This window comes from Gobius niger (genome assembly GCF_951799975.1).
Source record: "Gobius niger genome assembly, chromosome: 11".
NCBI lineage: Eukaryota > Metazoa > Chordata > Actinopteri > Gobiiformes > Gobiidae > Gobius > Gobius niger.
This window is the reverse complement of record NC_136862.1, coordinates 15,983,535-16,009,838: the sequence shown is the minus strand read 5'-3', so window position 1 is coordinate 16,009,838 and position 26,304 is coordinate 15,983,535. Positions and strand designations below refer to the sequence as shown.

At 40.0% G+C, this 26,304-nt stretch overlaps 1 protein-coding gene across 7 annotated transcripts in view; it reads right to left on the bottom strand.

Annotated features, from left to right (window-relative positions):
- Nucleotides 1-5,571: 5,571 nt before the first annotated feature.
- LOC306970262 (RNA-binding protein Musashi homolog 2) overlaps nucleotides 5,572-26,304 on the bottom strand; it is a 269,968-nt gene continuing 249,235 nt past the window's right edge. For 2 of the 7 annotated variants that reach the window (XM_079566168.1, XM_079566172.1), the window contains exons 12-15: nucleotides 18,758-18,937; nucleotides 12,991-13,145; nucleotides 8,892-8,962; nucleotides 5,572-6,769 (exon numbers count right to left, since the gene is read on the bottom strand). In XM_079566168.1, the coding sequence (XP_079422294.1) occupies nucleotides 8,921-8,962; nucleotides 12,991-13,145; nucleotides 18,758-18,937 (377 nt within the window). In that variant the 3' untranslated portion in view covers nucleotides 5,572-6,769; nucleotides 8,892-8,920. Of the gene's footprint in view, nucleotides 6,773-8,891; nucleotides 8,963-12,990; nucleotides 13,146-18,757; nucleotides 18,938-26,304 lie in introns of all 7 variants that reach the window. The other 5 variants (XM_079566173.1, XM_079566174.1, XM_079566169.1 and 2 more) reach the window with 4 other exon arrangements.

The following is a 26,304-nucleotide window of genomic DNA, read 5'->3' as shown; positions in this document are numbered from 1 at the left end:
ATCTATTGGCCACTAATTACAGCGTGTTTGTGTGTGAGTTGACATTTAGCTGACGTAATGGCCGCTGATTGTACTTGCGGTGGCGGTGCTTAAGGCCTATGAGCGTCTGATGCTGTGACACTGTTAATGAGCACTTCATTAAAGGCACAGGGACGGAAAGGTCAGTTAGTTAGGTGTCCCCGTAAAAACACCGAACGGACAAGCATCAACACAGGTCTGCAAAATCACACAGGTTAATGGAAGTCATCAAGACTTAACACCAAGGCTATAGGCTACTATAATGTGCTTCAGGAGTTCTAGGGCACACAAACCAATCTGTGACTTTTCACCTTTGAATTACCAATAAAATGCAAGTGTTCATTGTGATGAAGATATTGGGAAAGGGTCACTGAATGTTTATCATTAAAGCCTGTAATTTCATTACATTCAGGGGTTTCAGAAACATGACTTTTCCTGGTTATGGAGGCCATTTTACCCATTTTTATGTTAAACATCATTTGCAACCCATGGCAAGGGGCGTAGCACGAGATACAAATATGTGGTGTTCCCAGGCCTTGGGAACTTTCACAACCCCAACTCCTTTTCTTGTTCTACAATTATTTTATTGTTTTTCTGAAAGGTAAAGAATGAGGCACTAAAAAAACTGACCTAAAATAAAAAGAAAAACTAAAATATAGTGAAACTTCAAAAGATATGGCTAAGATGTAATTTTGACTAAACACTTTAATTTAGTTTTCATCTTTTGACAAAAATGTCATTTAGATTTTTAGTTCCAAAGAAACAATTATTTTAATTTCAGTCTAGTTTTAGTCAAAACATGAAAATTAAATTTACATTTTGTCAACTGAATCTAAAATGTATTTAGTTAACATTACATGTATATTCATCATATTTGCTGAGCTTCTCCCATATGAACAAAGCACTGACCTGTGTCTTCTTTCTTCTTTTCATTTTTATTAGGTTTTTATTATACGACAACAATACCTGGAGCATTTGGTCAAAGGTTTAGTCAAAATGAAGTCATTTTAATTTAGCTTTAGTCAACAAATAAAACTGATTAAATCAACACTAGATGTAGGCCTACGTGTTCATTGACAGCTAGCATATTTTTCTACTACATCCCAGTGTGTGTATAATATTTGTAAATGTGTCTTCCAAGGGTTTAGAGGTGAGCAACTTTTGAATAACATACATTAAGCGGCACACAGCGGCAGCCCTCGGTCTGTGTAGTGCGCCCATTACACAAAATGAGTGTTGAGTGGTGTGGAGTGGGCGCTGAAAAAGTGAGGTGGGAGCCATATTGATCGCAGTCAGAATTATAGATTACTGTGCCTGAATGAGTGATGAAGCTGTCGTACTGTTGCTCTGTGCTGACAGGCCCCTGCGCATTACCAATTCTGATCCACCACTACACTGAACACACCTATAAGACACGGACCTTAATATCAAACATGTTAGTTTAAGCTCAAATGAATATGCTGCCATTTACTTACCTGTTCTAGGCAAAAACCTAAATGTTACAGACTGTTTTACTATAGTGAGGTTTGTGGAGCGCTGGCTGAAGCCACTGAGGGGCAGCAGAAGTACACTGCTGAGCTGTGCTCGGCTCCACGTTCTTCAAATGCACCACACTCTCTATTAATCCCGCTGACTTATGAGTGACCTCCAATTGGGTGCTTTGCAGCGAGGGGGACAGCTGTTTGGAGTAAATCCTGAATAGGGTTATTATGGGATGTGTAAAGTGTGAAGAAATAATATGCAACAACATACATGTGATTCGGTTTACTGAGAAACATTCAGATATCATGTGCATATAGCAAAAATACAACAGCACAGTGAGAACAAGTCATATAACAATTCAGTTTATTTTATTTATTTTCCAGACAGACACATCAATTTCTGGACCACAGTAGAGGATGGAAACCTTTCACAGACATTTTTTGTCAATATTATTATTTGAAAATACAAATATAAAATTAGACTTTCCACATTTGATATGTGAGAGACCCCCATCCATTATTATTATTATCATTATTATTCTTTTTTATCCTATATTTTACAACAGGGCTTGAGCAAGCCATATGATAACCTGAAAGATGCTTTCAGATGTCAGTCAAGTCTGTCTCTCGCCATAAAAAGTTGGTGAACATAAAAAACAGGGGCAAGTGTTAGGAATGGGCCTCAAGAGGTCTGCTCCCAACTCAACACACGCCACGGTGAAGCTAAGCATGATGGGAAAGCTGTGTCGTGTGTCACATACGGTTTACAGCTGAGGTCTCCAGTGTAGTATTGTCAAATGCATGAAATTGCAAATATATACCAATCTGTACACACATATATATTGCAACTGTTTTTGATGAGCGTGGGATGGTATGGTTTGGACTGAACAGGAAATCCACCTAATAACACAACTACTCTGAGTCGCTTTGGAAAGTGGACTTTGAACAACATCCTAAAAGACTAACAGCTCTAGTCACTTGTGGTCATGTGACAGTGTCCAGTATCTCCCAGAGATAAGGCCACAATGTCCGGCGTGACACTTTTAGCACCACTAAGGCTCGGTCAGGTAGAAATGCCCAGCGACAAACACCAGTTAAATCTCCAGTAAGGGAGTTATTGTATTGACAAGACTGAATTTGGTCCAAAGCGACACGTCTAACAAGTGGTTTTAAGGTGGACTTTCCCACAAATGAATGGGCTCTATAATGGTGTGGCCATTGCCTAGCACTTGCCTCAAGATTCAAGTTTAAATGGATACGGTAGTACACTACAAATGTCAACGCTTTCCAGGTTGACTTTTTTATCTTTTTTGACTTTTTCATGTTTCTTAAACCCAAACCCCTCCCCCTCTCCCCAGATGGCTAAGCTAGTCTACTAAGATGTGTAACATTCATCAGCTGTAAACTGCTGTCAGTTTGAGAGGAACTTAAATTACAGCAACAGAGCCATGCCACCTTAAAGTCCTGCTACGAGCTGCAACAGAGTGGACACTTTTGTGGAAAGAAGTGCTTTAAACAATGCTCGGATATCACATAAATACACATGGATGAGCTCTGCAACTTGTGTGTGACTATGATTTTTCTTTTTCAACTAATGGAGGGACATGTTTTCAAGCAATGTAATATATAGCAATCTATTAAATATACAGGATTTTGGCAGTGAAAAGATACATAGGTCATTCTGGTGCAAAGTTAAATTCAACTGAGTGCAAGTTAGTTCAGTGTAAATATTTTCAAAGTGTATGAAGATTGAAATATATTTTTTTGAAATGACATGGTTGTAATGAGGACCATGCAATTAACACATTTTAAGCAGCCACTGATTATTTTCAGTCTTTCATTTTTTTTGGCAATGCAATGGCCATCCAACATTAAAATGCAATCATATCACTTATTTGAATATATCAATGCAAGTGTAGTTGTTGCATGTTTGTCTTGAGGTTTAACTTGACATTAAAGCCTGCAGTGAGTCGCAGGCTTTAACGTTGACAGCCACATAGCAGTGCTATTACTTTTAGCTTTTGAAATAACATACCGTCCAAACACTCACTATATCTTTGCAACTGTCATTTGGCGTTTTTACTAAATGAGAATTATAAACAGGGACACTAATGCTGTTTATTAATGTGAGCAGATTGGATTTAAAGACACCATGTGGTGCAGTGAATTGAATAACTGATAGGAGACTGAATTAGCTTTAATTGAAATTGAAAGGCCAAACGATGGGCTGATGTGCCGCTGGAGTTTCCACACTGTTTTTGTGTAGCGTTTAGTGTATAGAGGAGGTCTGACTCTAGGGAGCACTTGAGGGAAAATATCCAACCAATAATTTTTAATAGCGTTATGCGTGTGTTTTGCTGTAATTTCATAGTTCGGATTGATTTTAGCTCGTGGCGGGGAGCGTGAAATCAACCTTGACTTAAATTTGCACACTGACTGTGCACAGCAGGCTTGAAAAAAATGTATAGATGTCGATGAGCTTTCAAACTTGCTCGTGATATTAGGAGCACGTGTCCACTTTGCATATGTGGCATCAGGATTTAAGGTAGTTTGGCACACCCCTTTTGGAAACATTCAAGGGTGGGGATCCAAATAATGCCTTGTGTACAATTCCACCTTTACAGCAAAAAAAGTTTTTTTTTTTTTCTTATATTGTTCATCCATGAGAGCTTTGGTTAGCTGTGACCACATGAGAAAAGTAAAAACATACATCGGGAGTGGAAAAAAAGAAAAAAAAATAGAGATAACAATGAACTATCCAAAACAAAACAAAAATGTCTGCAAATCTCATGATTCGAGAAAGGTCTATTATCTTGACTGGTCCTAAGTCCACTATTCACTACGAGTATTATATAATGAGTTCTATTTAACATCTACTTGTAATTACAGGAGATAGAAGAGGAGGAAGAGGAGGGGGCGAGAGAGAGAAAGAGGAAGGAGGAGAGGTAGAGCAAGAGGGGGGGGCAACATAGATCACTACACTGGTATCAAAGACAGCACTGAGTTTACAAGTTAACTGTGGCTTTTTACACACTAATGAATACATGAGTGACCAACCAAAAGAAGAGGATTATAGGAGAGTCTCGGGGGGACGTGGGAGGGGGGGAATGGAAGAGGAGAAGAAAGCAATGGATGCACAGTACATTTTAATAGTATTTTACAATTATTCATATATAAACCACAAAGTATCAATAAAACTTTTGATTAAAACCAGCAGAGAAGCATCTTTCATCTTTTTTTTTTGTCATAGTTTTTTTTTTTCTTTTACATTTCAACAATACAAGATTTTTTTTTTTTAAATCGCTTTTTTTTTTTTTTTTTTTTTTTTTCCAATTATTACTTGATCATCGTTTCTCCAAGTATCCAGCATATTTCTTCACCTGGTTGTTTGAAAAAAAAAAAAAAAAAAAAGAACAAAAAAAAAGAAGAAATAAAATCTAATCAAAATCATGACCATTCATTCCGTATGTGATTATTTTTTTGTAAAAAGCGGACTGTAGCATTCAATAATATTATTAACATTATTTGAAAGAGTGAAATTATCAAGCACACAAAACCACTTAAAATTCTGTGTGACCCTGTATAAATACGCATCTTCCCAGACCAGAATGTGGGTATAAAGATCTATAAAGGCATTGCCTGCAGGTCTACGCTTTGTCCCCTAGCTCTTACCCTACAACTCAGGAATACATTATTTCCCCCCATAGAAATCCTTCATACTATCTTAGCGCACAGAGCCAGTTTTTTTGACAACATATACAATGTGCAAATCGGAAAAATGGCCTGTACTCGACTACTCACAGTGCAATGAATATCTTGCTTCTTTCTGTTTCAGTGTTTCAAAAAAAATTGAATAAATTAATACCTGCCAAGAATGAATTCACTAGGCTGAGGTATGGCATTAAAACTTTTCAAACATCATAAAAAAAAAAAAAAAAAAGAGAGAACGGATTTACAGTCCAGATATTGTGAAAAAAAAAAAGAAATTGCGTGAAAGGTTTCAACGACAAGCAGGATGTGACGTAAAAAAGGATGCACTGCAAAAAAAAAAAAAAGGTTTCAAGTTCCCCTATCCGTGTACAGTGTGCTTTGGATTTTTTTTTTTTTTTTTTTACTAAACTTATGTTATCTCAACAGTTCCACAAAAAGACCAATGTTGTGTTTTTTTTTTGTTGTTGTTGAAATTTGCTGGTATGACACTTGCAAAATGACGTTTACAACTATTTACAGCGGGATTGTGTGTGCGTATGTCTGTGGGGTCGGTATACCGTTCTTCCAGCAGAGAAAAAACAAAAAACAAAACAAAAAACAAAACAAACCAAAAGACAGTAGATTAATAATTTTTTACAGCTTTTTCTTCTATTCACACGCAATAACATGTTCTTTTTGACACGACCATCACAAAAATATGCTATTCTTCTCACTGAGTTGGTTATATGCAGTGACTTGGAATAATATGTACAGCTACATTTCTTTTTGAAGTTTGAATTCACAATGTAGTATATGAAATTTTCATTATAGCATATATATATATTTCTAAACAACAAAAACAACACTTATAAAAAAGGACCATAAAAATATTGGAGTCCTCTTTGTATTGCCCAAAAATAGGTAATTATGGTTAACAATGAGACATCACAAGAAATAAAACGGCTACTAAGATTATTACTTAGATACCTTCTTGAAATTTTCTTTCACTTTGTTTTTTTCTTTGAGTTTTCCCACATATTGAACATTATATATATCTTTTTTTTTCCGTGTGTGTGGAAAGACTCAGAACATCCAATACCTTTTCATACAAAGATGTCTTGCAAAGATGTCTCGGCTAAAACCACTTCATGAAATCTCCCCCGCCCCCCAAAAAAACAAACAAAACTAAAACATTTACACAAAAAGTCGATAAAATGAAGAGACAAAAATGGTTGAAACTAAAAGGACGTCACTAAAGGCTAGTTGAAAAATGCTAACAACAGAGGAAGAGTATTGGGTGAATGAAACATCGGACCAAACCAGGTTAAAGGTATAGGAGGTTTGGATTATAGTACAGCAGTTGTTTCTTTTTCTGAGATGACGAACATTTTTCGTTTCTTCTTCTTCTTCTTCATGTGGTTTTTCGGACGCTTTTCGCTCTTTTTTCGCGCTTTCGTTCGTTCATGGTATTTTTTGTTGCTGTGGTGACGCTGTAGTGCTTGTTGAAGTTGAAAAGCGTCACCTGCACACAAAGCCAATTAGAAACTTCGTCCTGTCTTTCCCGGGCCACCAGTTATACTCTGCTGGGCGATACAGACACAACAAGAAGAGAGGGTCTTAATAACAGTGTTTTTAAAAATAAAAACATCAATATCATACAGAGAATAAGGCGGGAAAAGATATGCCGCTATTTTAAAGTCACACATCCAGGAAGGAAAACAATGAAAAACATGGCCTGTATGTGCCTCCAGATATTCCACGCAAATATTAATATAACAATAATTAAATAAGAACTTTAACAAGCTGTAAAAGTTGTTTATTCTTACATTTTTGGATTAGGTTCTTAAAGCAGTACTAAGTAACTCATGCCTCTAGAGGCCATATGTGCAACTGCAGGTGTTGTAGCAAGTTGCGATTTTTTAACTCATTAATTGTCCGTGAGAGTAAATTCTACGCTGACAAAAAAGACAAAAGGAGAGAGGGATATTGTACATCCAATTACACAATGGAGATAATATTTTTCACTCAAACTTGGCTGTACTGTTTAAGTGGCGCTGCCCACAGTTAGCTTTGCCCGTTAGCCTGTTAGCCTCTTCTTCGTGATTCCATTAATGTGTATTGGTGACTCCTACCCAGTTTAGGGAAGTTGCAATTATGGTTTTCTGGCCCGAGACACCAGGGGGAGATGAAAGACCCCCCAATCATCCAATTAACACTTGTATTACCCCCAGAGGGACTACGAAAAGGATTTATGAAGGTAAACAAGTTACTTAGTGCTGCTTCAAGCCCGCCCATTGCCAACTGTCGGTTCAAAACCCCACAGAGCCCCAAGCTTTGGGTTGCCAGATCTTAAGGCCAATAAACTTAAAAAATATGAGACTATGGCAACCCAGCTTCCCAACTTCTTAATTTCTGTAGCGCCATTTTAAACAAGACACATGCTACACATCATCCTTAAAAAAGTTTAAGTTTATCTGGCCATCTAAATAAAAGCCTTTTAGGTACTTCCTCACGCTGCTCATATTTGCTTGGAGTACCTGGGTTTGCTTTTTTTTTTGGCAATTTGGATCCTTTTCACGCGACTTAAATAACCTTAAGCGCAACTATACAAACCTTTGTAATACATTTGGACACCTAGAGCAATCAGTCATATAGCTGTTTATACAAAAGGTTGACTTTTACTGACAGTATCAATGTAACACGTGCTCGAACTGAATTGACTTTAGAGACTAACTTTCAATCTGGTTTTAATTAATTTATCATCCATGTTTCTGACAGATTCTGTATTAGTGCTGCTGTTGGCCTCTCCAAAACAACAGGAAGTATTCAGTGACGATCAATCAATCAATGCGCCTCACGACATACACAACACAGTGCTTTATATACTTTGAGCGTGATTACAGTGAATGACTTGGTGAGAGAAAGAAACAGAGGCAATTATTAATCAACAGGTTCCTCCGCTTATTAACATTGTCCTTGTGCATGCACCTGTTTGCTAATAATAATCTAATGGTCATATTGCTGTCAGTAATGCACTATTATACAGTAGTAATTAGACGGACGCATGCAGGGGTAAATGGCAGACGATGGGAGTGCATGGATCGACAATGTAAGCCATAAAGCGAGAGATGATTGAGGGGATAAATATATGAACCAGTTTCCAGAATAAGCTTGATTTCAAAGGCCTCGATAGATAAATGCAAGTTAAGGGGGGGGGGTGAGTGGTGGGATACATGGGGAGATCTAATTTGGCAGTGCTAGTAACGTGCGCAAATAACTTCTTCCAAGTCCATAAAATGCCAAATATCAAAGTGTTGGGGAAGCAATTGTTATGTGGTAAAGGCGCTGTTTGGAAACCTATAAAAGAAAAGAAAATCAAGGTACTCGTCCCTCCCAGAAAGAGTGCCATGTTTCTTTCTTTTCTTTCATAACTTCTCCCATGTCCCACGAAATGCGGAGCGCAATCCGTTTTGCTTTTCGTAACTGAAGCATAAGTCAGGAGACAATCAGCGGGGGCCTGTGGACTTGTGAAGAGTAGTGCCATCTGTCACGTTCGCACCTCCCTACCAGCTCTGCCAATTGGACCACAACAAACAATGCGGTGAACACATATTAGGAAGACAGAGGAGAGGCGGAGAGAGAGAGAGAAAGAGAAAGAGAAAGAGAGACTAATAGAAAGGCACAGTAAATAAAATGCAATACCTCTGATGAGATGGCAACCCGCCACCTGCTCAATGGTATCCATTTGTAAAAGCTGTCGCAATCAACGGGCCCTAAAAGTGTACAGTTAGTGCTTTTGTCAGTATGCAATTCAAAAAGGAGAGAAAAGTGAGTATCATATCAATTCTTTTGCAGCTAGCATGAACGTGTACTTGTTGATTCAGTTTGATCAGTAGCGGAGCACTGGGCTATTGTTGTATATTTTACAGGTTGGTGTTATACCCTTGTAGCAGATAATGGGCGCCTGCAGCTATACAAGCACTGCAGGAGGAGAAAATAAGTGACTAGAGGAAGGGGGACTCATTGGTAGAGGATGCCTTAAATAGTCACATATAGAGTGAGAAAACACCAGATCATTTGATTTATTATGCAAGGGAGGCAGGTTACAATAGCCGGGGGCACGCATCCACACACGTCCTTTCATGCAAGCCCCACACCAGCGATCAACTCATGAACATGCGCAATCACAAACACGGCCTTTTTGAGAAAGCGGTGTGCGTTGTTGTTGCTCAGTTATCAGGCCACTGCGAAATCCTTCAATTCGGCGCCACAGTGAAAAGACGAGCGACGGCGATTAGCTCCCTTTATCACCTCCATCAGCTAATTGCGCTCTAATTGTCTGGCATGAAAAAAGGCAGTTAAGTTCATTACTACTTCTTCTTTACAGCGTCTGTTTTCATATTGGCTAAAGGGATTAATAAAAAGCCGCCGAGCGTGAGAGCGAAGGACGAACCGCTTGATCTGAGGGCTTTCCATGGACTTGTGTCATGTGACCGGGGACAAATGTTCTCTTCAAGAGCACAGCGAGGCAAATATGAATTAGAAGTGTGTTTTGAGTCGGACTGTTTCCACGTTTTAATGGGCTGAATGGAGCTATCAATTCTTGGACTGCAGCGTCGTGTCTCGGCTTTATTGCGCTCGCTGTGATTTAGTGGTGGATGGGATTTACAGTGGGAAATGGAGGCACAGGCTGAAATCCGGAGTGAAAAATCCTACTTGGTAACTCCATCTCCAAGTTCAACTCCATCGCTTTATGTGAGTGAACACTGAACAGCACTGAACAATATGGACCAAATAGTTGACTAACTAACAAAAAGACACAGTTTATTTTCCAAGTTCAGGGCAAAATGCCAATTGATTTCACGTAGCAATGGTGAGTCTGATAGATCTAAGCAGTTTATGTTTCAGCTGAAAATAAAACAACCCCCAAACAGTAAATACAAAATATCGATAATCAGACTTTGCAGTTATTGCTGTTTCTATGAACAACCTTTACTCAGTGCTGTACAATGCATACCTGGGCTGTGGTAAAAATCCGGGAACAAAACAGTGCCAACAAACAGCGGAAAATGAAAGCAAATCGGCTCATTTCCATCGGTAAACTATCTGCTGGTAAATCTGCTTTGAAAAGGAGCCAGCCCCGTCATTTATTACAAATATTTTGCTTCCGAAACTGAGAGCAACAGATTATGGCAGATAGCCAGTGGACCTAAAGCAATTAATAAGAGCAACTTTGCTTAGGAAGCAAAAAGCCAATAAAACGTAGTTTTCTATTTGGCTTTGTCTGAGTTCGGGCCTCATAAATCAATTACTTTCACGCACTGAAAATTAAAATGCGCCGTTTGTACATTATCGGCTCTGTCTCTGATTGTACTGGTGATGCATAACTGCAGCTTTAAGTATCTCATTGCTGCATTTAGTCCCACTGATTGATATAATGTACTCTAAAAAGTGATGAATGTCCCTATTCTCCAAAGAGACGCCAAGAAAAATACAGCTAATTAGAATGCATTACACAAACAGCAGACGGGAATGAATCTTAGTGGCTGGAGTTGCAGAGGAGAGGCGGTGGAGGAGACTTGCTTTGAGGTTCAGAGGTGCCACCCTGAACTTGTGTTAGTAATACTAATGTGAGCCTCCATTATAGTTAAACCAAACCATAATTGTTACTCTTCTAACATGCCATGTCCATCAGCTCGGTCATGTAAAGCTGTACAAACATGGCCGTACATCCTCTCAGAGAGTCGCCCTGCTGCTTGCTAAGGGCCATAAAACTCAGATGGTAAAAGAGTGGATTAATTATTCAGTGAGGTCCGGGCTGGAGCCAAGCGCACAGGCCATTGGAAACAACAAAACATCCGAAGCGCTACAATGGATCTCTGGGCTATTTACAGCAATGAGCTGAGAGGGACTTACTAGTGTTGTTTAAGGATTAGAAACAGTGGTGGAGGGAGGATGCACATTCTGTACTCAAGTATAGGTATTGTGGATTCAAAAGAGCAGTTCATTTTAGGTCAAGACATGGCCTGATTTGTTTGTTTTTATGCTGTTTAGTAGCTGTCACTTAAACTAGTCTATTCCGCCTGCTTCAATGACCCTTCGTCTGTGCACGGGCCAATATCGTTCCTGTCTTATCTTATGATAGTATTTTCATTACTGGTTCAGTGCTTATAAATTCTAAATCATATTTTAAGTGTCATTCGAAAACACTGCGGATGCACTCATCGAGAATATTCTCTTCCAGCTCAGTTTATGGCTGCCTCTTTTAAGGCCATTGTGATTGCAGCTCACAGCGCCGTTGGTTATTAACGGGCTGCAGAGCGTCACCTGAAGTGACACCGAGCCGACCGCGTGTGCTCATCCACACAGACGACAGTGGACACAGGCCTCTTTATGCAGCTGCTGATGCTTTTACACTAAAGAGTTGATATGGCAACGCGCGGCTAACTGATCAGCCAGAGGAAATGAAGGAGCACCTGCACAGCTGAGCAACAACACCTGGACAAAGACACTGACGCAGAGAAACGCCTGTGTTCTGGTGACGGGGCAGAATTAAGCTCTGGGACAGAAGAACAGCTAAAAATATACTTCATAAAGGTGAGACAGGGCGAAATGTAAGCGGGTATGAGAATTAGCGTTTACAAAAAGCACATCATTTTTGTTTAGGATAAATGCTTATGCGCTATCTGAACTGGAGATGCGTGACAAAAGACAGTAAATATCTACAAAGCCCAGATTCAATACGCAATATCAATTAACCTAATTATTATCTACATTTTGCTTCTTATACATTAAATATACAATTTCTTACCCGGGAAGTCACCTGACTAACTCCAAGTTTTCTATACAGAGCAAGACAGTCTGGTACTGCTTTGACTGAATGTAATGTAACAGCTCACAGGAAACCTTTTTGGAGAACTGTGCCAAGTACTTGTTCATTTTTTTATAAAAAGATTTGCAGTATTGGAGACTGCTTCCAAAATCCAGCAGCAAGACAAAATAGTCTTTTATATATTAAAGACAATTTATAGAGCTAGATACTTGAATCCTGTCTCTCAAAAACTGAAAACCATAAAAAGAGAGCCTCTACACCCCCGTCTCGACACGGCGATAGTAGCTCAGAAGGTAGATGGTCGTCCTATAACCGAGAGGTTGGCAGTACGAATCTCACCTCCGATAGGTGCATATTTTTGTCGTTGTGTCCTTGTGCAAAACACTTTACCCACCTTGCCTCTAGTGTCTGCGTATATTGGTGTATAAATAAGAGTGTGAATGAGTGAGTGGTTCCTGGATGTAAAGCAGTTTGAGAGTAAAGCGCTTCATAAATAGAGACCATTTACCAGCACGGTGTGATTGGCCTTGACAGAATGCAATAAAGGAACGTCAAATCTCCATGAAGCAGTACCAGACTGCCAACTCTGTATACAATTCATAGCCAGACAACGTTTTACTACTCCTGTTTGAAATGGCAAACTGCTTCTGTATTAACGCAACTTGGAATCCATATGATGAATGCAAAACATAAAACCTGCTACAAAGTCCTAAGTGATTTAACTGAACAATATTTGAATGGGGATTGTCAAATCACCATAAATGTGACGTGACTACTTGGCAGCTCTAAAATCAGACTCGATGGTTAATTTCAAAGGGAGCAAATCAAACATTCGTGAACTGAAGAATTAAGCTGAAGTGTTACACTTTCCACAGGGCCACGATCATGTGCAGATGTTTTAGTTGTAGTTAGCATGACTTTCTGACACAGATCACTGTGCAGTGAGATGGGTGATAATGGACAACTCACTGTAATGCTTGGGCCAAAGCCTGATCCAGGCTGGGGGCTCGCGGCGCTGATGTAGTTCCCCACAGCAGAATCCTGGCTGCTTGGGCCGTACAGGTCAGCTACCGGCCCAGGACTGTTAGCTCCAGGGAAACCCCCGGGCCTCGAAGGGTTGGCGCCTGCAAACAAACACAGCAACACGCACAGCAGCTCAGAAACAACCGGCAAATTCACCCAAAAAGAGAAGGCAAGCAATGACAAGCAAATCTAAATAAAGGAATACATTACTGGATCCAATCTTTGATCTGAGACAACTATGTGATTTGTCTTTGGAAATGTTTAAAAATGTTTTTTGATTGATACAGAGACAAAGCGTGAATCCAGTATGATATTCCGTATAATCTACATGCCGTATGTTCATTCACTTTGTAGATCCATGCATGACACAAAACAGGCACTCTGTCAGTAACTGTCTGACCATGCTAGTACACTGGTCATGTTGTATTGCAAATGTTGTCATGCAAAATGTAGAGAGTTTACAGAACGCTTTTGCCAGAGAAAAGACTAAAACAGTAAAAAGGTGCATGAGTAGTGCAGTGTGAGGAACCTTGTATACGAGAATGTTTCAAGACACAGAGAAACATCAGCACATTTATAATTCCTTCAAGTACACATTAACAACCTATGCACAAATCATTCGTATACCATATGAATAGGATTAATACAAATTTGAACAGATAGCACTATTTCAAAGAGGGTTTTTTAGGTTTGGAGGTTCTGCAGGGGGACAATGGTTTCTATTACAGAGCCCTATGATAAAATAATATACATTTCTTTTCAATAGGTAAAAAGACTGTAATAATTACCCTTAGAAAAAAGAAGAAAACATGATTATTCTCAATCATAGTGGTGAGTTTTTGACCTTTCATATACCGACCGGTAAGTTTAGATATGTATGAGTGGAATTTTTTCCACATATTTACATTAAAAAAGATTAGTAGGACATTTGCAGAATCAGATTTCAACATTATTACATGAGGTTTTGAGGAGCTGTACTTTACTTTGTCTGGAACTTATTACATTTACTTCACTACACTTTATACGCCTCTACATTTCTAAAAAAGCTCCAATATAAAAAGTAAAATCTGGCGGCATGATATGTCCCTTTTAAAAAACATATAACTCCAGAACAGTAGGTGGCAATGTGCAGATGAACTGTCAACATCACTGACTCACTATAACGTTTTTGAAGCCGCAAAGTTATTCTTCAAACCACTCATTTACTGTAAAATGATTTGTATGTTCTACTTTGACTAGTAAAAACAAGTAAAAATTGAAGTGAGCAACCTTTACAGTTGTAGTGACCTATTTTTATGACTACTGCCTTCATGGAGAACTGGCTCTTAGGGTGATTTTTTCCAAAGTAACACATGAAACACATTCTTTTAGTTTGGACGATAACCCTTCTCTGCACTTCCAGCTACAACAGTTCTTGCTCACAGCTCACACTCATTTATTTCATATATGACCCAGTGAGTCATAGGAACCAGCACCAATCTACTAAAAATAATGTGGCTGGAAACACCGTCAGCGGCGTGATTCAGAGCTCAGTCTGCCTGTGTGACTTCCAGCATAAAGCACAACCAAGGCATGAAGGGGACTATAAAAGTTTGACCTGACTTTATATGCAGGGACAAAATCTAAAGGAAGTATAAAAGAAATAGTGCAGATGACTTAGCACCTTAGCCCTGGGAGCGACTTGTCCTAATAAAATGTCTTCAGACAAACCAAATGCCTGCTGAACGGCCACTAGCGCTCGCAATGCAAGAAAAAAAATATTGCGCACCAGCATGATTTCTTTACCACAATCTTTACGCTGCCTGCTTTGTGCAACCCTTCATCTCGCCTCGGCAGAAAAATCATCTAAAGCATGGGAAGCGCTCCATTTCTGGTCTGCAACAACATACGTTCTGACGAAGATAAACTTTGCCTGTGTCACGCTATAAAGGTATTGCCGCCTCGTCTATCACAGTCAGGCTGTGTGCGGTTTCCTGGTGAGGTGCGCGAGAAAAATGAAGCCATCTCACAACCTTACACATCTACTGGATTTGACACTGTTAAACTACAAGAACTTTTAACAGAGCTTATCTTGCCAGTGCAGCCCTCAGTATGTTGCCCCATTGAAGTTCACTTGAAAAGGCTTTCCTAATTTTCTATTGGAGATTGGTATCCTTCCATTGTTTTCTCGCTTTTTACAATAACAAGTATAACGCCAGGTGTAATGTTCATCAAAAGATGCCCTGACCTAGAGTTTTTTGGAGTCGAAACTCAAATTCGGTCTTATCCGTTGAACACGTCCCCTTTAAGTGTGGGTAGGCGATATGACAGTCAATTAAAGGACATACGATATTTGCATTTAGGTCTTTTCTAGGCCCATATTGGCTAGCATCTCTGTGTAAAATTGCAATTGTGATTAAGTTTGTAATTTATGCTTTGAAGGTTTACAGTATACATTTCACACACATTTAATGTCTCAAACACATTTACATTTGAGAGAAGAAAGAAATATGAGCTGCTTAATACACAAATTACGTGCAATTCAGAGTAAGTCTATACCAAAGGCCGCTGGTTGCACTGCTTTAAGACCACAATGCAAGGGGCCGACATTGTCCCCCTCAATATGTGGGTGGCAAAACAAGCTAGTTTTCTATTAGTAAGCATTGCACTTTCCACACGTTTTAAACGACTGTAAAGCTTGGTTTTGAATTTTTTAGAACTTGCTACATCTAGATATTGCTCCTGTGATAACGTTGAGTTACTTACAATTAAAGAAACCAGGCTGGTTTCTTTAATAGAAAGAAACATTTTAGAAAACTCGTATACTAATGAGGGTCGGACTTTGACTGACAGGCTGTTAGCATTAGAGCTAATGGCGCAGGCGTGGCTATGACCGAACTACGTGACCTGCGAGGGCCGAATCTACAGTGAAGATCTCGCCCTTTTGACCTTTTTAGGAACATGCTCCATCAGAGCAGGGTAGGAGGACTCTGTAAATCCACCATGATTTCCCCCCTCGAACGTAGTTATTATGGCAAACGTGGAGGAGTGAGGAGACCATTAATATTATGTCTATGGTTAATAACAGGGGTTCCCAAACATTTTGGGCCGTGACCCCAAAAATCAGCAGACAACGAACTCTGGATCCCCCAAAGTCAAACATAATCAGTATTTACAATAATTTCACCTGCATAGCATTAAAAATTAGGTTTGTTAATGCTTATTTTGATAACATATTTTGATATTTAGCTTGATTTCACTAAAATGTATTCTTTTAAATCCAAAATACATCAAATATTGCCTGGTCTATACTAATGGGCTATCAGGTTCTATATAACAAGAACCTAGAATAACATTATACTTTACAAAATATATTGTACTGCCGATAAATTTCAATTTGATTCTGTTGCTATTCATTGTGCAGCTTTGTGAACCATGACCATTGAGAAGCTCCAACTGAACAACAATCATGATAAAAAAAATTCTCACCTGGGCTTTAAGAAAATCGTCATTTTCAATCGTCATAATTTTTCAAACGTCATCATTTTTTCACATTGCCCGCCCCTACCTTTAAGGAAGATTATGCTGCAGTATAAGCCACCTATGTCATCATTTTACACCTGATTGCGCACATACATATCACTAAGCTACTGTACATATTGTGACTTAGCCATACTTCACTTGTATGGTGGGTGTAATAGACAGAGGAGACTCGCATAAAACGACTCGTGGGAGAAGTTCTGTGAAAGAAAATGGAGCGGCTGAATTAATGAATGTCACTTTATACTGAACATTTGGCACGGCTGCCAGTGTGCGTCCTCCAAAATGTCTATAAATTACACTAAAATATGTCACCGATTTACATTAATGCCAAGCTTGAGCACCGGCGTGACAATGTGCGCCTGGAAAGCACTTCTTAATGACGACGACAATGAAACTGTAAAGATACTATGCTTCTTCTGAGCTGTGGGTGCTATTGTGATAAGCCGCAGTACACATGGGAAGAAATGACACAGTGGCATAACGACAATATAATCGAGGCAACATACACCTGGCACATTTAAAGACAGGGCTAATCATTGAGAATAGCTTCTATATTGGACAATTCTACATAAGATTGTTTTTGGGATAAAGCCTTATGACATAATTGTTGTGGCACCATTCATTTGGGTTTATGACACCATCCTGATACTGCAAGGTTAATTTTAGTTGTATGCAGGCTTGGTGCTGACACAAAAACTAACTAGAGTTATGTGAATCTGGTCGTGTGATACTTTATCTACAGATACAATGCAACAATAGTAGTCAATTTCAATGTATTTCAGGGCATTATACTATCAAAACAGAAATCTGGCATTCTAATTTTCCTTCCGCATTACAGCAGTGAGTGCAGTCCATCAGCAAGTCGCACGGCACAAAATATTGAGTGTTTGTGGAGGATAGAGTCTGCCTCACATTATATGCAGTGCTGACACAGAGAGCCAGCGCAGCAAACCCAAACCCAACTCTTTACATTTCTCAAAAATCATCATATTTCTTCCCTGAATATCCTGAAAAGTTGTTGTGCCTCTGTGAGCACAGTGTGGCTGAAATGGCACCGTGCGCCCGGGGCAGCTGGACTCCACTTTAGGAGCGTGAAGGGGCCTGGCCTGTCCTTGAGCTGTTAAGGCCAGTATTGTTTGGTGCACAGAGCCCAGACAGTCTTTTCCAGCCAAAAGGGTGAAGGGCAGTCCTCTTTCAATATTCTCCCTCAATATTAGAGTATTGAATTGGAGGTGAGGACACAATGGCACCAGCTGAATAGAGGCTTTGGCAGGATTTAGGTCTAAGCCTGAGGTGGATATGAGTGTCCAGGGAAAGATAACTTGTAGCAAGCTCCAAAGTGTCTCTGGACAAAACACATGACCCATTCGACTCTGATATTAAGTGTGAAAATGAGGTCGCTGCTTACAGCCACCTACAACGCCAATCCACTACCATAGCCTGGAAATACAAAAGTCAGAGCTGCATGACTAAAGCACAACAGAAACACATTTGGAACAAAAGAGAGATGTCTGCTTGACCTTAAGGCATGTGTGCTTGCTAGCAGGCTAAGATAACACAGAAAACAGTAGCTCATGCACTCCATGTAGAACGTTGTGTTGAGAAAAGTGATTAACAGGATTAATCAATGTCACAGTTAGGTGGTATGTTATTTAGCTCATATTTGTTATCCAACTCTAATATTTCTGTTTTCTGATGACATACTATTTAACTTCAATACAATAGAGAAGTTTCAGGGGTATAAAACTACCGCTGCCAAGAGAGAAATACCAGTACAGTCTTCCTAACTTACTTTAGAAGGCTGACAGGTTTGACAGAGTAGACAAACATATACACAGAAAATATACAGCAACATGTTAAGCTTGTCTACAGTTTTTCTATGAGCACCAGGTTAGTCTGCAATTGAATTTCAAATAAATCAATATTTAACATATTTTGATAATCAGTTCACATGCAAATGAGAAATGACATTCTGTATGTGCTGGCCCCTAAAGTGCAAGCAGGGGGCTGGAACACAGAAATGAAGAAAGAAAACATGCAGTGCTATTGGTCAGTAATATCTTGTCGGCTTTTAAAGGGTGTTGTTTTGTTTTTGAACAGAAATGGAGAGGAGAATGACAGAATTAGAAAAGATGTCATGAGTCAAACGTAAAGTCCAAAGAGGTGAGAGAGCAGGTGTGCAGATACAAACCTGGGTTCTTAAACTGATCCGGGCTGTGTAGGTGCTGGAGGGGGGAGTTGCAGGCGGAGGTGGCATGCTCACTGTGCAGCATCTGAGCCGCTTGGGGCCCCAGGGAGGCATAGTCAGCAAAGGAGCAGGGCCCCCCCCTCTGGTCACTGGGCGTAGAGTAAAACCCATAATCGGGGAGGCCTGGGAGATACAGTAGGGCACAAGGGAGGTGGAGGGAGGGACTCCATCATTGGGGGAAATCAACTCTTTTATTTACTTTTAATTTTTTTTCTTTTTTTAACAGTCAAAGTCAAGTGAGTCCAAATTGAGTGTTTGAGTGGTGCGTCCCAGCGCTCTTCTGGCCCATGTGTACAGTGTGCATGAGTGTAGCCCTCTCTGCCCTCCCCCCAGCAGCTCCTGCATGTGGCCCTGCCCCATTCTACTTGTCGTATGTGTATGTGTGTGTGCGTGTGTATGTGTGTGAGAGGCACAGCTGGATGGCACACGTGTATACTTCATAAGAACACACATACAAGCTTAATGAGCAACACCATAATGGCAAAGGTCAACACAATGATCGCAGTTACGAATGCATAATTATGTATTACTTCAACATGATATGGACAAGCACTGTGTTTTAAGATTGAAACTTGCATGTACTTGTGGAGGGGGCAGACAGAAAACAATATATCACACCTACATAATATAATACAGTGCTAAATCTTGTGTTTTATGTGCCTTCCTAAAACAGTGCAGTATAGTGTGTGTAGGTTTTCAAGATGCTAAAGTACATTCACACCTTAACAGCTAAATAAATCAGATGAATCACTTCTGCTAAAAACATTTCAGGCATGCACTGACATCTAAAAATGACCCGGATTCGACGCAAAAACAACAAAACCTGCCTGATTTCCAAAACGAACCGGAAAATGCTATTAAATATCATGCTGTTTTTAGTGTAGCTTAATTGACACATGGTCTGTTATCTAAATCAGTCACCTTTGTGTGTCATCTCTCAGCACAACACATTTCTCATTTCACAAAGCAATGCTCTTTGGTGACGTACCTGACGAAAAGCTGTTGAGAAGCACCAAAAACTCAAGAGTGCACGAATCAATAATTCATTTAAAGCCATTATTCTGACCAATGGCAGGCGTGTATATTGTTATTTTATTGATAACGGGAGTGCCCCTAAGTACCCAGAGCACGTCCTTTTCTGGCCTCTTTGCGCAGATTCCTCCTTTGACACAGATGGCGGATTATCAACAGTTTAGCAAATGTCATTCAGCAATAAGTCGCGGTGACATTTATTGCTTGTCCGTTTAATCTGAGACAAGCTGCTCATATAAAAGAGTGCAATTAAAAGAAACGGGCCTCTTCTCCGCACTTCTTTGATAACGCAGCTAATCTACTCAGACCGACTCAGATTGGCGACTTTACCGTGGCTGGGATTCCCTTTAGCTTTGTGTGTGTGTGTGTGTGCGTTTTTTATTTTTTTTATTTGGTTCCTGGAGCGAGCATTAGCCCTATTCAAAGGCACTTCACCTCCGCCTATTCACAGTAAGGCAGTCCACTCATGCCAAATGGAACGTAAGCCTGAGCCGCGTCTCTCTGTGCGCCAGTGCTTTTTGTCACTCTGATCTCCGTGTGCCCACTCATCAAATTATAGGCTCCAAATACGGCAGGCTTCCCACGTAACGTCACACAATAGCTGACACATTGAACAAAGCACGGAGAACCAATCATTGCATTTACTTCACTTAGACAAATGTCACAGGGAATTGATTGGGCCTTGCTAATGAGGAGAGCCGGATCAATAGAATAATTGTAATAAGGAGAAAAAAACAAACAAATAAACAAACAAACAAACATCTGACAACAGCACAAGGCGTGTTATTGGAAAAATGTGAGGAGTCCGTCCAAAATGTGTCACCAGTTCAGAGGAGCGCTGAGGCAGGAGCCAGGGGCTGTCAGCAGTCAAACACTGCTGCCATAACACTATTTACACAGCAGCATTTGCGCCCGTTGTTTGTTTTCGCTTTACATAATGTGGGGCTTATACACTTTCTATTTTGTATTTGACTGTGGATGGAGATTTCAATTCTGTACACTTAATTTAACATGATAAACCTTTTTTAATATTGTATTAACGTCGGTGTCGGCCCAGTATTGCTTTTACTATCGAAGGAGACATAAAAATGAAATAAAAAAAACATCATTCATTCTGTTGCTTTAAGTCCTAATTTATATGGAGTCAACAAACATTTGCAAATCTCTCTGTGCTCTTTCCTCCTACCTTATAAAATGTAGCTTTTTTTTTTTTTTTTTCATAAAGTTTGTGTTGCAGGTGTGCTGTGGCAGGCTCCGGTGAAGGAAAAAAAAAAAACCAAAACAAAAAAAAACGTGCATGGCTTCTCTGGAGGCAGGCAGCTGGATCACTCTCTCTGTGTCTCTCTCTGGGAGCCATATATTGTCATCAGCGTCCACCTGATGTGCTGCGCGGGACGGGACTGGGCAAAGCGGGCACACAGCTGCACCGCTATCACCCATCATATCACCCACCGACTGACTATTAATATTCACACAATCTATCCAGAACAATGGCCCTTTCTTGGACACCCCTTTTTTTTCCCACTGGCCACTAATTGGATGTAATTACTCATCTACAAAACAAATGAGTGTGTTGAGGTTGCCTTGGAGACTAGATCAGGGGACCCAACAGTGCGCATCGTTCGCGGGGATTCATTTATACTGATAATTATCTACCCCTACCCCCACCACCGCCGCTGCCTCTTGCCCTCGGTGACCAGAGCCGGCAGTGTGGCAATGCAGAGGGGGGTGTCTCGCAGTCATCTGTTACTGACATCATCGGGGTGGCACTCTTTAAGTGGATAAATGCCCCGAGCTCGGTCCCACTTTGCCAGGTGACTGCCTTTAAGGAGGATCCGCAGAGCTTGAAAGCACTGCCGCTCCCGTTCAGCTCCGAGTTGGAAAATAAAACTAATCAGGCTGATGATAAAATATAGCAGTGCACAGTGGCCCGGAGAGAGTCTCGAATGGTTAAATATATGGTCAGGAGTTTGCAAGTTCCTACATGTCCAGCTAAAACTTTTTTCCTGCACAATTAGTGATCCAAGTTTCAAGACAAAAAGATACAAGTCACTTAGGTATGTAGAACACCTTTGTGGAAACTAAAAACTACAAAAACTTGACAGAAAGTTCTGGCTGCTTAAGTATTTTATCTTCTAGGCTCCCATTGAGCATAAAGAGCAACAATGATAAATTCAGGAGCATATTTTCCGTAAGTAAGAATGTATGTAAAGGTGTACTAGATGTGAAGTCAGGCCTGACCTTTTCAGGAAATATCTACCTCAAGGAAGTAACTGAGATAAAAAACAAAAGTGGTCCACTGTCATAAAGAAGTCAAGATACCAAGTCCATCCAAAGGGAGAATAGTTTTATTTGAAACGCCATTTAACGTTGAACAAACAGAATTGGCCAAGAGAGGTCTTTGCTTTCTACTAATTATCAACAACAGCAGTTGGGCCTATTCTAGAAATTGCAGTGTAAACTGCAGAAACTAACTTCTGTCGATGATGCCAGTAGCACTGAGTATATTTTCAACACTTTAATTTTCTATTGGAAACACGCGCCTGTAAGCTTCCCACAAGTCGAAGAGAAAGTGCAGCTTAAGCTGTGGATCAATGAAGTCACTTGTTCTACTGCTGTGACTAGTTATTTTTGTGCGACTGGTGTTTCTCCGAATTATTCACACAGACACAGGATCAGAGGCACAGCACAGACTCCATCCTCAGACGCTAAAATCACAACTACAGCGACATGGCCGTGAACGATCCACCAGTGTGTCGCAAAATACCATCTGCTCAGAGGCTCCAACTGAGACACAAGAAACAACTAAATACTTCCCTATACAATCTGTAAATGCTAAAGAACCAACATGTGAGATACATTTGATTCAGTGTACACTTTAAGTTCAATATTTGAACATATTATAAGCTTGGGGAACACTAATTTTAATAACTAATGAATATTTAATAAGCATTAAGCATCATAAAACAATATTAAAAACACGGCTACTTTGCTATGTTTTCTTATTTTTTCATAATCAAGTACATTCCATAAAGGTTTTCCAAAGTAATAGTAATAAAATAATATGAAAAGATGAAATGTTGTCTTTTTACATTATACATTATATTACATTATATTAATGTCTGATAAAATACTTCTAAAACACAATACACAATGTTTTTTGTTATCAGCCTTCACTTCCTTCGTGTTTACGTTCTAACTCGTCTGTTCTCCATGATGAAAATTACCTGCCTCATTCTACAATTTCAGAAATATCACAACAACAAAAGCAGCATATGTGATCCAAACAATAACACTTGCAAAACTGGCAGATTAATCCATTCACACGCTCCACAAAGCAGCCCCCTTGAATACATATGAATTAGCCTGCTCTTTCGGTAGTCAACAAACGGGCCGCCCTGGGAATAGGCGCTTATAAAAATCTATTCCCAACAGTTGGTTTTCTCATATCTGCGTGGAGCGAGTCGGCCCCCCTCCCCCCGTGCCAACCCCTTGGAGGCCATCAAACCACATCACTCCAACACAAGATGTCAATAAACCTGACATGGCTGCTTCTCAAATTAGCCTCGAATCTTAGCGCTGTACCATAATTAGCTTCCCCCCATTTTCACCAATGTCATTTAAAAATAGCGTGAAAGGAAAAGCAGTAACAGCTCTTTTGCTGTCTTGCCTTGCCTTCATTTTCCATTTGAAATAATCTTTTCTGAATGAATGGCTGAGTAATTAACAGCACTAGACACCCTATTCAGAGAGCACCGACATTTCATAAATAATACATATTTAATGTCTTGTCATTTTGTGTTCACAGAAGCTTGGCTAATGAATTTTAACAGATGATTTCTTTGTGCATTTACTCGGGCCTGTGTTTTTTATTATTGTCTAACTTTTATGCCTCTTCTACTTCTCATTGATGGACAAACGGAACAGAGCTGTTGATTTATATGCTCTTGTCTGTGCATTGGTTGAGGGGAAGTTACGTCAGGGCAAATCTCTGACACTGGAACAATATGCAACAGTGTGGTAAATCAGTGCAACTCATTTGCTTCAGAGGCGAGCGGCGGCGGGTGATGGTGAGCGGCGGGCTCTGCTGACGTGAATGCAGATGTGGCCCTGAGTGGGATCTCCTCCAGTCCAGCCACAGAAAGGCCAGGCACTTATCGACAGTCGGTCCAGATTATCCCATTGTGAGGAGGCCCACAGCTGACAGCGCTGGCCTTTTGCTTTGGACACACTTTATTTTTTTCCTCAGATATGCTTGGTCAAGCCTGTGTGCAGGGAAGAGAAGCCCATGAGCGACACTGCTAGCATTTAATAGCCACCACAAACTATATCTTTTATCTGCAATCTGAAAGAAATGGCCTAAACATGACTGCAAATTGATTTAAATTCCTCTAGTATATTATGTATGACAATCAGATTATTTAAATAATCAGATTGTCAAGTAAAGGGGTTTGAGAAGGCTTGACAAAATCAGCTGTCACAATTATTTCATTAACTTACTGAATAAATGCCTTCATTCACCAAATACCTATGTTTCCACAGTTAAAGTAAGTGAACTCATCTAACTAAATGCAGTTCTTCAAATGCACATCAAACCGAGGGGATGGAAACCTGGCCACATTCCTGTAATTGATATCTGCTTTCTATGGCCCATAATATTTCTAAGGACACCAGGTTTTCATATACTGCATTGCACCGACTTGCATCATGGTATTATGGGCCCTACTTACTGCACATCCACCTGATCGGCTCAGTGCCCACAAAGTGCCTGTCTGCTTCACTACATAAACAGCGCCGCTGCCAGGGCTGCTTCCTCTTCTTCCAAGAGGCCTGAAACAATTGATTTGTTTACAGTCCTCTCCTACAGAATTTATAATCAAAGTTTACTCATCAAAGCACCTCACAGTGGATCATTCCAATTCACTGCAGAGGAGCAGTGTGTGAGGAGGACGTGTTCCCTTCTTACATTTAAACAGGACTTTCACATGAGGGGGCATTTCTTATTTTTGAAGTATCTCTGATTTACAGCATTACAGAAACATTAACAAAATTATTAGGCTAATCCTGTTGAAGATTCATTAAAAAATCCCCTCCAAAAATAAACTTCCTTTATAAATGAGACCTTAAATGATTATTTATCATGATCATTAACACAATTGAAGGCTGTGATAAAGCTGGTAGACAGATTACTCACAATACTGCATGTTTAACACAGGATACAGTGGAGTAAGTATGTTGAGGTATTTTTGTTATTCTTTTAAAATCTACATATTGTATCTTTCTGAATCCTGGGCAATGGATAATATTTGCCACACACCTAAACTAAAATGTTAGTTTAAAAAAAAAAAAAAAGGAAAAATTCAAGGTCCAAATACTTACTGAACCCATGTATATTTAATCTTTCCAAATATCTGCAAATATGTGTCTTTACAGTAGTGACGCATGAGAAAGAGTCACCTTATAAAGCGTGTGACTAAACGCAGTGCAGTGTTCCTCAGACAGACAGAGGGAGCGTCCCCTGGAGGGCAGAGCGCGCCCGTCCCTGGGGCCGGAGCTGAAGCCTGGAGCATCTGCTGCCCACAGCTGTGAGCCGCTCCTGTGCCGCACAAAGGGACACGCTGCCCTCTCCAGAGCTACTAAAGACACCACTGGTCTAAAGTTCTACATGTTCAAATGTCACACGTTTAAGAACAAAAAGAGGTTTAGAACCGTACAAAGGGAAGAGATGATAAAGCGAATATTATGGCACAACAGTGGCATCATTTTGGAAAAATACTGAATAGCTTTCTGCACCGGGTCAGGACTAAGCATGATGAGGCTGTGTTTTAGTTTTGCACAGCTATAATCTTCAACAATTTTCCTGAAGATGAGAGACAGGCCTAGGTAGGAAAACGGTTGTATATTATCTGCACCGTCTTCATGTCTAATTTAATTGTATAAATCATGTTTTATTGATTTTATTTGCCTTTTAAGTTATTTTTTTGTAGACTACGAATAATACATTCAAAGACAAAGAAAACGGACCTTCTTCAACTGATTCATTAGTGTTTGTTATTTGTAGAAAGGCGAGGGCGTGTATTGGTTTCATCGGTTGTTTCATTTTTTTTTACATGTACTACTTGCTTTCAGAGTTGTGAAAGCTGTGCTGTTGTAAAACTTTTGACCGGTGTGCTCATGTAAAGCACCGATGGCCCCTGAGCAGAGATTAACATCGGGACAAATAGACCTGGGCTGACAAAGACCCATATTGATCTATCTGAGAGCAGCAGCCAATCACACACCCCGCTCCCAGGCACCTTCGCATCGCACACGCCTTATTTGGACCACTTTGATAACAATCTTAATTTGGAAATGTCTGTCACACGAGCCGCTTTCTTTTTTTTTCTTTTCTTTTTTTTCAGGAGAGAAAAGAGATAAGTGAGATGAGCGAGTTTGAGGAGAACAAAGGAGAGGTGGGT